At 49.4% G+C, this 14343-nt stretch overlaps 1 protein-coding gene across 6 annotated transcripts in view; it reads right to left on the minus strand.

The window, feature by feature from the left end:
- Positions 1 to 14343, minus strand: part of EML5 (EMAP like 5) — a 151480-nt gene that overhangs the window by 10292 nt on the left and 126845 nt on the right. For 4 of the 6 annotated variants that reach the window (XM_056545621.1, XM_056545622.1, XM_056545623.1 and 1 more), the window contains exons 21-31: positions 12302 to 12443; positions 10032 to 10184; positions 9828 to 9959; positions 9242 to 9330; positions 8176 to 8352; positions 6827 to 7028; positions 6465 to 6591; positions 5283 to 5297; positions 2665 to 2743; positions 1530 to 1659; positions 1348 to 1446 (exon numbers count right to left, since the gene is read on the minus strand). In XM_056545621.1, coding sequence (XP_056401596.1) covers positions 1348 to 1446; positions 1530 to 1659; positions 2665 to 2743; positions 5283 to 5297; positions 6465 to 6591; positions 6827 to 7028; positions 8176 to 8352; positions 9242 to 9330; positions 9828 to 9959; positions 10032 to 10184; positions 12302 to 12443 — 1345 coding nt within the window. The remainder of the gene's footprint in view (positions 1 to 1347; positions 1447 to 1529; positions 1660 to 2664; positions 2744 to 5282; positions 5298 to 6464; positions 6592 to 6826; positions 7029 to 8175; positions 8353 to 9241; positions 9331 to 9827; positions 9960 to 10031; positions 10185 to 12301; positions 12444 to 14343) is intronic. The other 2 variants (XM_056545624.1, XM_056545620.1) reach the window with 2 other exon arrangements.

Genomic DNA, 14343 nt, shown 5'->3' on the forward strand with positions numbered 1-14343 from the left:
CCATTGTGGGGGAACTATACTGCCAACCATTGTGGGGGAACTATACTGCCAACCATTGTGGGGGAACTATACTGCCAACCATTGTGGGGGAACTATACTGCCAACTATTGTGGGGGAACTATACTGCCAACCATTGTAGGGGAACTATACTGCCAACCATTGTAGGGGAACTATACTGCCAACCATTGTAGGGGAACTATACTGCCAACCATTGTGGAGGGGGGGGGGGAGCTGCCTACCATTGTGGGGGAACTATACTGCCAACTATTTTGGGGGAACTATACTGCCAACCATTGTGGGGGGAGGGGGGAGGAGCTGCCTACCATTGTGGGGGAACTATACTGCCAACCATTGTGGGGGAACTATACTGCCAACCATTGTGGGGGAACTATACTGCCAACTATTGTGGGGGAACTATACTGCCAACCATTGTGGGGGAACTATACTGCCAACCATTGTGGGGGAACTATACTGCCAACTATTGTGGGGGAACTATACTGATATAAAATATTTTACTACAGTATTTGGTTCAGAATCTTTTTTTTCTAGATTTTCCTCCTTTAAAATTGGGTGCGTCTTATATGCCGGAGCGTCTTATATGGCGAAAAATACGGTATGTAATTTGTGTATTAGTGTATGGTGAAGATCTATGGAAGAGTTTCCCAACCAGGGTGCCTCCAGCGGTTGCAAAACTACAACGCCCAGCATACCTGAACAGCCATTGGGAGTTGTTGTTTTGCAACCGCTGGAGGCACATAGGGTTGTCCGGGCATGCTTAGAGTTGTAGTGTAGCAACAGCTTGAGACACACTGGTTGTTCCGAGCATGCTGGGAGTTGTAATTTAGAAACAGCTGGAGGCACACTGGGTGGTCCGGGCATGCTTAGAGTTGTAGTGTAGCAACACACAAGTTGGTCTGGCCATGCAGGGAGTTGTAGTTTTGCAACAGCTGGAGGCACACTGGTTGTTCCGGGCATGCTGGGAGAAGTAGTTTTGCAACAGCTGGAGGCACACCGGTTGGTCCGGGCATGCAGGGAGTTGTAGTTTAGCAACAGCTGGAGGCACACTGGTTGGTCCGGGCATGCTGGGAGATGTAGTTTTGCAACAGCTAGAAGCACACTGGTTGGGAAACACTGGTCTATGGGAAGATGTACACATCTGTATGCAATGAGCTCCCTCTAGTGGTGCCCGTAGCAGACAGAATTGTGTGATGTGACATGAGAATCGCAGAGGATTTGGAGCTCTGTAACAGGATCTCTCAGCACAGACACATCTGTATTTTGCTCCCACCCCCCCCCCTCCGCGTTTCACGGCGCGGCGCTTAGTCCGGGTTTTACGTACAAACATACCTACTTGGCCAGTTGCCACTATGTTGGTGAACTTCGGGTGCTGGTTGATGGTGAGGCACAAAATGTCATCCGTGTGTTCCTGGTAAAAACTCTGAGATCCTATAAAACGGGGAGACAGCGTGAGCGAGACGCCAAGCACGGGAGATCCGGCGACTTCAGGGACGCAAAAATCTGTACATTACCTGTGGCGACATTGTACAGGATCCCGACGGAGGCAGCGTGGTACAGGATATCAGCACAGTCGTTCAGGTAGTGCACGTTGTTCCGGCAGTCTTTACCGCGGTAACCGAACACCAGCTCCAGCACCAGATCCTGCGGGGAAACAGATCTCATCATTATTAGAGGAGTGGATGATGGGGGTCAGAATCCCTGAGGCCTCCCCCACCCATATGAATGACTATGAGCCCATAAAGGCAGTGTTTCCGAGCCTCCAGCTGTTGCAAAACTACAACTCCCAGCATGCCTGAACAGCCATTGGCTGTCTGGGCATGCTGGGTGTTGTAGTTTTGCAACCGCTGGAGGCACACAGGGTAGTCCGGGCATGCTGGGAGTTTTAGTTTTGCAACAGTTTGAGGCACACTGGTTGTTCCGAGCATGCTGGGAGTTGTAATTTAGCAACAGCTGGAGGCACACTGGTTGGTCCAGACATGCTTGGAGTTGGCCATTGGCTGTCTGGGCATGCTGGGAGTTGTAGTTTTTCAACAGCTGAAGGCACACAGGGTAGTCCGTGCATGCTGGGAGTTGTAGTTTTGCAACAGTTTGAGGCAAACTGGTTGTTCCGAGCATGCTTGGACTTTTAGTTTGGCAACAGCTGGAGGCACCCTGGTTGGGAAACACTGAAATAAATGTCCAAACTGTGAACTTCAAGATGTTGCAAAACTACAACTCCCAGCATGCCTGGACAGCCAACGGCTGTCCAGGCATGCTGGGAGTTATAGTTTTGCAACAGCTGGAGACACCCTGGTTGGGAAACACTCACCTGAATCTCCAAACTGTGAACTTCCAGATGCTGCAAAACTACAACTTCCAGCATGCCAGCCAATGCCTGTCTGGGCATGCTGGGAGTTTTGCAACAGCTGGAGGCACCCTGGTTTTGAAACACTAGTCTATGGGAAGCTGTACACATCTGTATTCCTTGAGCTCCCTCTAGTGGTGGCCGCAACTGACAGAATTCTATCATGTCACTCAATGGTAAATCGAAGGGGAATTGAACGTCCAGATGTTGCAAACACTACAACTCCCAGCATGTCCCCAGACAGCTTGTGGTTTTGCAATCACCCTGGTTGGGAAACACTGCCATAAGGGTCTGTTTCATACCTCAATAGGTCTCTTCTTCTTCCCCACGTTGTTGGTCTGCAGTTTCTCAGGCTGGGGTAACGCTCTGCTGACTGGGGGTCTGAAATAGAGAACAGCGAATAAGAGGAAGCCGCTCCGCCTCGCCCCTCACACAAGGGGGCGAGAGTGAGCGCGGTGCACGGCATGAGCAGACTGGAAGCTGGGGAAGGCCTGCAGACCCCCTCAGTGTCCTCTATGGCCGGTGATGATGGGGTTGGGGACATCGATGACGGTCACATGGGCTAATGCTCGGTGGGCTGCGGTGACGGATGGACACTGAGAGCGAGAGATTTACCTGGAACCTCTACACAGCAGCAGGTAAGAGAAAGATAAGAATTACACAAGGAATGGTGGAGACAAGTCAGATGTGATCCCCGCAGCAGCAAAATGTCTCATCAGTCCAGGAAAGACACAAACATGGAAGGTTCTCCGACTGCTGCACAACTACAACTCCCATCATACTCACACTACTGAACCATATTCTCTATTACATGGTGCCGACATTCTTAAATGGGCACTCTCATTAAAACTAATATTTTCTATTCATTCCTTATGGTAAATAAAACATCTTTCTAATGTACTTTATATTTTTCTATGTTTTATTTGTGTTTAAAAAAGCTGCCACTAGGTGTCTCCCTACTTGTCCAGAGCACATTTCCCCCCATCTCTTGCACAGACTTTGGATTCCTGCTGGCCTGGCAGAAGTCCACAATCAGGAAATGCTGTGCAGCCTTAGCCAATCATAGCTTATCTCACACTGAACTGTTCTGGATTGTGTGTAGCAGAGTGAGGGAGGAAGTTCTCCCCTGTATGGCTTCAGATGATGTCACGCCTGCTGGGGAACGCCCCTTCCCAGTCTGTGAATCTGACTGAGACTGAGCAGAAAATACAGAACAATATCAAGGTAAGAAACTAACAAATAATAAAAATAAAGGCCGGGGGGGGGGGGGGGTGGTTTATCATGATGGGGGCCGTGACCTGAGAGGATTATAACATTTATCAAGATCATAACTGGTCCTCTTTAAAGGGATACTCCACTGGAAAAAAACATTTAAATCAACTGGTGCCAGAAAGTTAAACAGATTTGTAAATTGCTTCTATAAAAAAAAAATCTTAATCCTTCCAGTACTTATCAGCTGCTGTATGATCCACAGGAAGTTCTTTTCTTTTTGAATTTCCTTTCTGCCTGACCACAGTGCTCTTTGCTGACACCTCTGTCCATGTCAGGAACTGTCCAGAGTACAAGCAAATCCCCATAAAAAAAAAAACCTCTCCTGCTCTGGACAGTTCCTGACATGGACAGAGGTGTCAGCAGAGAGAACTGTGGTCAGACTGGAAAGAACTGCACAACTTCCTGTGGATCATACAGCAGCTGATAAGTATTGGAAGGATTAAGATTTTTTTTCAATAGAAGCAATTTACAAATCTGTTTAACTTTCTGGCACCAGTTGATTTAAATTTTTTTTTATTTTTTCCACCGTAGTACCCCTTTATGCTTCCAGGGGCCGGACATTCTAGTTCATTTATGGTGTTGCCCCCCCCCCCCCTCCTTATTCTAGACCATTCAGGGGCCTGACATTCTAGATAACTGATGGCTCCAACATTCTAGAAGACCTATGGTCCAAACGTTTGGTGGTTGCAACATTCTAAATGACTTTTGGTCATTAAAGGGGTACTCCGCCCTAGGGATAAGCTGTCAGATTGCCGCGGTCTCGCTGCTGAGGACCCCCAGGATTGCCGCTGCGGCGAGTTCGCTCTGTGCGTAATGACGGGCGATACAGGGGACGGAGCAGCGTGATGTCATGGCTCCGCCCCTCGTGACGTCACGGCCCGCTCCCCTCAATATGAGTCTATGGGAGGGGGCGTGGCGGTCGTCACGCCCCTGCCATAGACTTGTATTAAGGGGGCGGGCCGTGATGTCACGAGGGGCGAAGCCATGACATCACGCTGCTCCGTCCCCTGTATCGCCCGTCATTACGCACAGAGCGAACTCGCTCTGTGCAGTAATGACAGCGGGGTGCCGCAGCGGCAATACCGGGGGTCCTCAGTAGCGAGACTGCGGCCATCTGACATCTTATCCCCTATCCTTTGGATAGGGGATAAGATGTCTAAGGGCGGAGTACCCCTTTAAATATTAGACCACCCATTGTCCCGACATTCTAGACCAGTGGTGTCCAAACTGTGGCCCTTCAGATGTTGCAAAACTACAACTCCCAGCATGCCCGGACAGCCAACGGCTGTCCGGGCATGCTAGGAGTTGTAGTTTTGCAACATCTGGAGGGCCACAGTTTGGACACCACTCTTCTAGACCATTCATAGTCTCTGAAATTCTGATGTTACCGTTCATGGGCCACCATTTTAGACCACTCATTGTCTTAATATTCTAGACCCCTTGTGATCCTGACATTTTAGACCAGTGCCCCCCCCCCCCCCTCTTTGGTTGTCAGAGAATGATGGGAGTTGTAGTTTTGCTACAGGTGGAAATACAAAGGTTGTAAACCCTGGTGTGCAGCAGATTGATCAGTTTACTTATTTGTACAGATCCAGGCAGATTATTCCCTCCCCAATAAGACCAACACAGCGCGGCGGCGGCCACTTACCGGACTACTCCCTGCCTTCAAGAAAGCGAGGACGGAAGAAAAACAACATCAGCGATTTATCATCTCAGCAAAATGAGAATTTATATAAATAAAGAGCAGAATAAATGGATCTACAGCTCTGCATCCCTGATAGAGACATCACAAGAAGTGAGAGGAGGGGCTTATCCCACAGGGGGAGGGGCTCATCCCAAGGGGGAGGTGGGTTCATCACACAGAGGAAGGGGGGACATTATACAGGGGAGGAGCTTATATTGGGCAGGATGGCTCATCATACAGGGGAGGAGCTCATCATACCAGGGGAGGGGCTCATCATACAGGGGAGGAGCTCATCATACAGAGGAGGAGCTCATCATACCAGGGGAGGAGCTAATCATACAGGGGAGGAGCTCATCATACAGGGGAGGGGCTCATCATACAGGGGGAGGATATCATACAGAAGAGGAGCTCATCATACAGAGGAGGAGCTCATCATACAGGGGAGGAGCTCATCATACAGGGGAGGAGCTCATCATACAGGAGAGGAGCTCATCATACAGGGGAGGGGCTCATCATACAGGGGAGGAGCTCCTCATACAGAGGAGGAGCTCATCATACCAGGGGAGGAGTTCCTCATACAGGGGAGGAGCTCATCATACAGGGGAGGAGCTCATCATACCAGGGGAGGAGTTCATCATACAGGGGAGGAGCTCATCATACAGGAGAGGAGCTCATCATACAGGGGAGGGGCTCATCATACAGGGGAGGAGCTCATCATACAGAGGAGGAGCTCATCATACCAGGGGAGGAGTTCCTCATACAGGGGAGGAGCTCATCATACAGGGGAGGAGCTCATCATACCAGGGGAGGAGCTCATCATACAGGGGGAGAAGTTCATCATACAGGGGGAGGATTTCATCATACAGGGGGAGAAGTGCATCATACAGGGGGAGGAGCTCATCATACAGGGGGAGGAGTTCATCATACAGGGGGAGGAGCTCATCATACAGGGGGAGGAGCTCATCATACAGGGGGAGGAGCTCATCATACAGGGGGAGGAGCTCATCTTGGGTAGATGGGGCTCTTATACAGTGGGAGAGGTGTATTGCACAGGGTAAGGAGCTCATCACAGGCTTCCATAGTGCTGGAGGACCCCATTAAGCAGCGGTCCTGTCTGGGGGGGGGGGGTTTCTGTACCGGGGTTACCTCTCGTCCAGGGACAGCTCCTTCTGCTGCAGGTGAGGTTTGATTCCTGCCATGTGCCGGATATTGGTGGATAAGGCTTTGATGGTGTACATCATCTCATTCTCCCGCATTACGTCGCTGTCATAACCTGGAAGTAAAAGCGGAAAAGATGGTCACATTGTCTGCTGATCCCCAACCAGCTATGGGCCGTCAACCCACGTAATAGATGCACCCAACTCTCCTAGGATCCTGAGAAAGCTGGTGACCATCCCAACGGCAGCCATATTGGTCGTCACCCAGCTTTCCCAGGAACAGACGGGAGGGATGACTCCACTACAGGAGCTTCATTCTTCCATCACTACCCCCATCCTCCTCCTCAGTACCTCCATCCTCCTCCGAGTCTATGTCGGACTCCTCGCTGTCGCACTGTCTCATCTCCCGGTGTCCCTCCACTTCATGAGTCCACAGCATTAGGGACGTATCCGAACCCCCGACAGTCACCAGGAGGCTGTCATCATGGATCCAGCGCAGGTTGGTGACGTGGTAGCTGTGAGCCACGTATCGCTTGAACTTCCCAAACTTCCCCTGAGGATAACACAGGGTGAGATACGTAAGAGACACAGGACTGCAGCGGTAAAGGGAAACAGTCATCAAGGAGCCGGAAAACAATTGCGGGGTCAGAGGCTCCTGATGTCACGGCCACGCCCACTCGTGATGTCACAGCTACGCCCCCTCAATGCAAGTCTATGGGAGGGGGCGTGACGTCCGTCACGCCCCCTCCCATAGACTTGCATTGAGGGGGTGTGGTGATGTCACAGAGGGGCATGGCCGTGACATCTGCACCCAACGCTCTAACCGAACGCCCGATGCTGCAGGGAGATTGTGGGGGTCCCCAGTGACGGTACCCCCGCGATCAGACATCTTATCCCCATCCTTTGGATAAGATGTCTAGGGGCAGAGTACCCCTTTAAGGTTGTGATATCACTGTCTTGTCTTGTAATTATATGCTTTAGCTTATATGGCAGGCATGGGGGTTTTCAGCCATGCGGATTCTATTCCATTACAAAAATAATTTCCTAATGCTGCCTACATTTCCCATGATTCCTCTGGCTTTCAGTGAAAGGGGGTGGAGTCTGATCACTGCACCTGGTCATCTAATTAGGCTGCTGGTGCTGGAGATCACCCAGGTGAACTGATGAGACTCCTAAGTGGGTTGGGGGTCAGTTCACATTATGTGCAGTTTTAATGCATTTTTTAGAGAAATATTGACATGAGGTGAAAATGATTCGACCTGTAATCACAAAGTCTTTTATATAGATTTAAGGACTTTCGGCTGCGTTCACACGTTGAATCTTTACCGTATTTTTTGGCACATTTTAAGTGCCCTATTTTAACTGTTCTTGTTGCAATATTTCAAAATTGTCGTAAAAATGACACGTGATTTTTGCACAGATTTTGGGACAAAAATTGGGGAAAAAATGTATAAAAAAGTTTTGATGAGGGTGTAAGTGCTTCTCTCCACACACTGGGTACCTGTGACGATCCCATTGACTCACACTGTAAGTCCGTCTTGGTCACATGGTACAGAAAGGGGAAAGACCTGAAGACCCAGGCCCCAGAACTTTTTGACAAGTCTCTACAAATTACTCAGCCAACTCTGCTACATCTGTAAGTCCTGTTTTATGTGACACGTTCTACGTTCCATCACTTCGTCTCTGACAATGATTCTTACTTTGACCGGATACCGGAAAAGCTTCACGAATCCGAAGTCGTCACCGGTGGCGAGGATTTTGCCGTCGTTGCTGAGCGCGGCGGCCGTCACGTCGCTGACCTCCCCAATCACCGGCCAGATGCCCTCGCAGCTCGGACCCAGGACGCTCGTCCAAGAAGACCAGGAAACTTTTTCTACCTGAGAATTAGAAAGCTCAGTATACAAGGAGCGGCATCTCATTCGGGGGGGGGGGGGGGGGGGGGAGGGGGGGATGATTGGGTGGTGGGGGTTGGAAGGGGGGATGGTTGGATGGTGGGGGTTGGGGTGGGGATGGTTGGGTGGTGGGGGTTGGAAGAGGGGATGGTTGGGTGGTGGGGATGGTTGGGTGGTGGGAGTTGGGATGGTTGGGCGGTGGGGGTTGGAAGGGGGGATGGTTAGGTGGAGGGGGTTGGGGTGGGGATGGTTGGGTGGTGGGGGTTGGGGGGGATGGTTGGGTGGTGGGGAGATGGTTGGGTGGTGGGGGTTGGGGTTGTAGGGGGATGGTTGGGTGGTGGGGGATGGTTGGGTGGTGGGGGTTGGGGGGGATGGTTGGGTGGTGGGGGTTGGATGGGGTGGTTGGGTGGTGGGGGTTGGATGGGGTGGTTGGGTGGTGAGGGTTGGGGGGATGGTAGGGTGGTGGGGGTTGGGGTTTTAGGGGGATGGTTGGGTGGTGGGGGTTGGATGGGGTGGTTGGGTGGTGAGGGTTGGGGGGATGGTAGGGTGGTGGGGGTTGGGGTTTTAGGGGGATGGTTGGGTGGTGGGGGTTGGATGGGATGGTTGGGTGGTGAGGGTTGGGGGGGATGGTTGGGTGGTGGGGGTTGGATGGGATGGTTGGGTGGTGAGGGTTGGGGGGGATGGTTGGGTGGTGGCGGTTGGAATGGTTGGGTGGTGGGGGTTGGAAGGGGGGATGATTGGGGGCATGGTTGGGTGGTGGGGGTTTGGGGGGGGGGTTTGGTGGAGATGGTTAGGTGGTGGTGGTTGGGATGGTTGGGTGGTGGGGGTTGGGGGAAGTTGGGGAGGGGAAACCATACATCTCCATACATCTTACCTCGTGGGCTGGAATCATCTGTCTTTTCCCTCGTGGGGCCTCAAAAAACAGCTGCTCCTTAGCACCAGTGTTCACCTGGAGGAGTTTACCTGAGAATAATAAACAGACTGAGCACCAGGGGGCACCACTGAGACCCCATCACTTCCGTGAGAAGCCATTATATATATATCTAATACAGTGGTCCCCAAACTGTGGACCTCCAGCTGTTGCAAAACCACAACTCCCAGTGTGCTCGGACAGTCAACGGCTGTCCGAGCATGCTGGGAGCTGTAGTTTTGCACTAGCTGGAGGTCCACAGATTGGAGACCACTTACCTTATATATCCAGAATGTGGAGTACACACTACATCTCCCACAATTCACCACAGCAATAACCAACAGGGGGCGGCAGAGAGATATAGCTGGAAATTAACGCTCTACTTGCCTGACACTGCAGCGCACCTTGTCTCATGCTCCAGTCACCACCAAAGCTGCATGCACATGGTCTCGTGAGCCCCCACAATGCATTGCACTCCCAGTAGCTGCAGCTTTGGATATAACTGGAGATCAGTAAAAGGGTAAGGAAGGATACAGGACATGGCGCTCACCCCTCGTGTCCCAGTCCAGGTGGGTGATGTAGCTGGACGACCCCTTACACACGCCGACCCGTTTGCTGCTCATCACGTTATAAATATCCACAAAGTTGTCGTAGGAGGCGACGGCCAGATATTTCCCGCTGCCTGAAACAAGAAAAAAACGCCAATAAACGTGATGTCCGTGGAACGCGGGGCGCCGGCAATCAATCGACTCACCGGGAGAGAAGCGGATGTCGGAGATCACGTCCTTCCTGTGGTGAAACGACACCAGGTCCTCCAGCGTGTCCGCGTTCACAATCAGGAAGCTCCCGTCATTGAGGCCCACCGCCAGCGCCTTGCCGTCCGGGGAGAAGGAACAGCACCGGCCACCTGGGGGCAGCAGAGAGCACAGCCATCATATCTCCACCCACAATCATAAAGGCTGATGGGGATGACAACCAGCGCTGGGAAACTATCCCTGCTGACAGAACGGACGCTTCCCCAACCTGTTCAAAACTACAACTCCCATCATGCTCTGAGATAACTAAAAAAAAATGGTTCCCCAATCGGTCACTTTACTGTTGCAAAACTACAACTCCCATCATGCTCTGAGATAACAAACAAAAAAAAAAAATGGTTCCCCAATCGGTCACTTTACTGTTGCAAAACTACAACTCCCATCATGCTGTTAAATTTCTAAGCTAAAGGTTCCCAATCAGTGACTTTCCAACTATTGCAAAACTAAAACTCCCATCATGCTCTGAGCTACCTTAAAGGGAGGGTCCTCAACCAGTCACACTCCAGTTGTTGCCAAACTACAACTCCCATCATGCTCTGAGCTACCTAAAAAACAAAGGTTCCCAAATCGGTAACTCTCTTACTGTCGCAAAACTACAACTCCCATCATGCTCTGAGCTACCTAAAAAAAAAATGGTTCCCAAATGAGTCACTTTACTGTTGCAAAACTACAACTCCCATCATGCTGTTAAATTTCTAAGATAAAGGTTCCCAATCAGTGACTCTCCAACTATTGCAAAACTAAAACTCCCATCATGCTTTGAGCGACATATAAATAAGGTTCCCCAGTCACTTTAATGTTGCAAAACTACAACTCTCGTCATGCTCTGAGGGGTACTCCAATGAAAAAAAAATTTTTTAAATCAACTGGTGCCAGAAAGTTAATAAAACAGATTTGTAAATTACTTTTATTTAAAAAAAAAAAAAAAAAAACGTAATCCTTTCAGTACTTATCAGCTGCTGTATGCTCCACAGAAAGTTCTTTTCTTTTGGAATTTCAGTCTGACCACAGTGCTCTCTGCTGACACGTCTGTCCATTTTAGGAACTGTCCAGAGTAGGAGCAAAACCCTATAGAAAACTTCTCCTGCTCTGGACAGTTTCTGACATGGACAAAGGTGTCAGCAGAGAGCACTGTGGTCAGACTGAAAGGAAATTCCAAAAGAAACTTCCTGTGGAGCATACAGCAGCTGATAAGTACTGGAAGGATTAAGATTTTTTAATAGAAGTAATTTACAAATCTGTATAACTTTCTGGCACCTGTTGATTTAAATTATTATTATTTTTTCCAGAGGAGTACCCCTTTAAAGCACACATCTCTCTCCTATTCAGTCTGATGTATCAGGGAATACATAATATAGGGAAGGCATAATGTAGCAGATCCCCCAGGCTTCTTTTATTTAGCACATGCCGGATTGTCTAGACCAGTGGTGTCCAAACTGTGGCCCTCCAGATGTTGCAAAACTACAACTCCCAGCATGCCCGGACAGCCGTTGGCTGTCCGGGCATGCTGGGAGTTGTAGTTTTGCAACATCTGAAGGGCCACAGTTTGGACACCACTGGTCTAGTCTGATACACTGTAACAAAGTCTGTACAGAGACAGATCTAGGTCTGCTGCCATAAAGTGAGCCTGTATGCTGCAAATGCAGTTTAAAGGGGTAGTCCCCTGGAAAACATTTTTTTTTTTTAAATCAACTGGTGCCAGAAAGTTAAACAGATTTTTAAATCACTTCTATTAAAAAATCTTAATGCATCCAGTACTTATCAGCTGCTGTATCCACCAGAGGTTCTTTTCTTTTTGAATTTCCTTTCTGTCTGACCACAAGTGCTCTCTGCTGACCTCTGCTGTCCATTTTAGGAACTGTCCAGGGCAGAAGTTTGTTATGGGGATTTGCTCCTACCCTGGGCAGTTCCTAAAATGGACAGAGGTGTCAGCAGAGAGCACTGTTGTCAGACAGCAAGGAAATTCCAAAAGAAAAGAACTTCCTACGCAGCATACAGCAGCTGATAAGTACTGGAAGGATTAAGATTTTTTTAATAGAAGTCATTTTCAAATCTGTTAAACTTTCTGGCATCAGTTGAGTACCCCTTTAAGGCTCACTGATGGTTGAATTCTGAGGAATGACTTCTAATTCTGTTCCACTACATATGGTGAAGGCCTGAGCTCCTGCACAGTCTTCAGGTGGGGTCGGGGGGCTTCACCTCTTCTTACCCTTTTTGAGTTTGCGCACGGCCAGCATGCAGTGACTGGGGGACAGGTCCCAGATGCGCAGGGTCTTGTCATCGCTCACAGTGGCACAGATGGGTAAGTGGGGGTGGGCAGCCAGACCCCAGACCTCTCCTTCCATGTGTCCCTGCAGAATACAAGAAGAGGCATGAAGGACAGGACAGAGACGAGAAGACGCTTAGACAACACCCAGGGGCAGATGATGGAGGATAACAGGTGATCGGCCTCGCGCATGCTTTACACTGCAGTGATTGGCTGCAATGAGGGCAAAGCTCAGTAGGAAATGATGCATGAGGACGATTACAGCGTAGAAGATTGTAAATGACATGGAACTAAAGCACCACTAAATAAAACAAAGATTATCATAAAAATGCATTGACAGAGGGGAGGGGCCAGAATAAAGGGGAGGGGCATGCATTAAGGGGAGTGGCCTAGATACCCCCTTAAACTTTACACCACATTAGGGTCTGAACCCTTTTGCCATTATTTGCGTTATCTGTTATCTATGGAACAGAGTAGACACGGGAAAGATCTACAGCAGCACAGAGTATTAAAGGACAGATCTACAGCAGCACAGAGTATTACAGGACAGATCTACAGCAGCACAGAGTATTACAGGACAGATCTACAGCAGCACAGATTATTACAGGACAGATCTACAGCAGCATAGAGTATTACAGGACAGATCTACAGCAGCACAGAGTATTACAGGACAGATCTACAGCAGCACAGAGTATTACAGGACAGATCTACAGCAGCACAGATTATTACAGGACAGATCTACAGCAGCACAGATTATTACAGGACAGATCTACAGCAGCACAGAGTATGACAGGACAGATCTACAGCAGCACAGAGTATGACAGGACAGATCTACAGCAGCACAGAGTATGACAGGACAGATCTACAGCAGCACAGAGTATGACAGGACAGATCTACAGCAGCGCAGAGTATTACAGGACAGATCTACAGCAGCACAGAGTATTACAGGACAGATCTACAGCAGCATAGAGTATTACAGGACAGATCTACAGCGGCACAGATTATTACAGGACAGATCTACAGCAGCACAGAGTATGACAGGACAGATCTACAGCAGCACAGAGTATGACAGGACAGATCTACAGCAGCACAGAGTATGACAGGACAGATCTACAGCAGCGCAGAGTATTACAGGACAGATCTACAGCAACACAGAGTATTACAGGACAGATGTACAGCAGAACAGAGTATTACAGGACAGATCTACAGCAACACAGAGTATTACAGGACAGATCTACAGCAGCACAGAGTATTACAGGACAGATCTACAGCAGCACAGAGTATTACAGGACAGATCTACAGCAGCATAGAGTATTACAGGACAGATCTACAGCGGCACAGATTATTACAGGACAGATCTACAGCAGCACAGAGTATGACAGGACAGATCTACAGCAGCACAGAGTATGACAGGACAGATCTACAGCAGCACAGAGTATGACAGGACAGATCTACAGCAGCGCAGAGTATTACAGGACAGATCTACAGCAACACAGAGTATTACAGGACAGATGTACAGCAGAACAGAGTATTACAGGACAGATCTACAGCAACACAGAGTATTACAGGACAGATCTACAGCAGCACAGAGTATTACAGGACAGATCTACAGCAGCACAGAGTATTACAGGACAGATCTACAGCAGCACAGAGTATTACAGGACAGATCTACAGCAGCACAGAGTATTACAGGACAGATCTACAGCAGCACAGAGTAGACACAGGACAGATCTACAGCAGCACAGAGTATTACAGGACAGATCTACAGCAGCACAGAGTATTACAGGACAGATCTACAGCAGCACAGAGTATTACAGGACAGATCTACAGCAGCACAGAGTATTACAGGACAGATCTACAGCAGCACAGAGTAGACACAGGACAGATATACAGCAGCACAGAGTAGACACAGGACAGATCTACAGCAGCACAGAGTATTACAGGACAGATCTACAGCAGCACAGAGTATTACAGGACAGATCTAC

Source organism: Hyla sarda, chromosome 11 (assembly GCF_029499605.1).
Source record: "Hyla sarda isolate aHylSar1 chromosome 11, aHylSar1.hap1, whole genome shotgun sequence".
NCBI lineage: Eukaryota > Metazoa > Chordata > Amphibia > Anura > Hylidae > Hyla > Hyla sarda.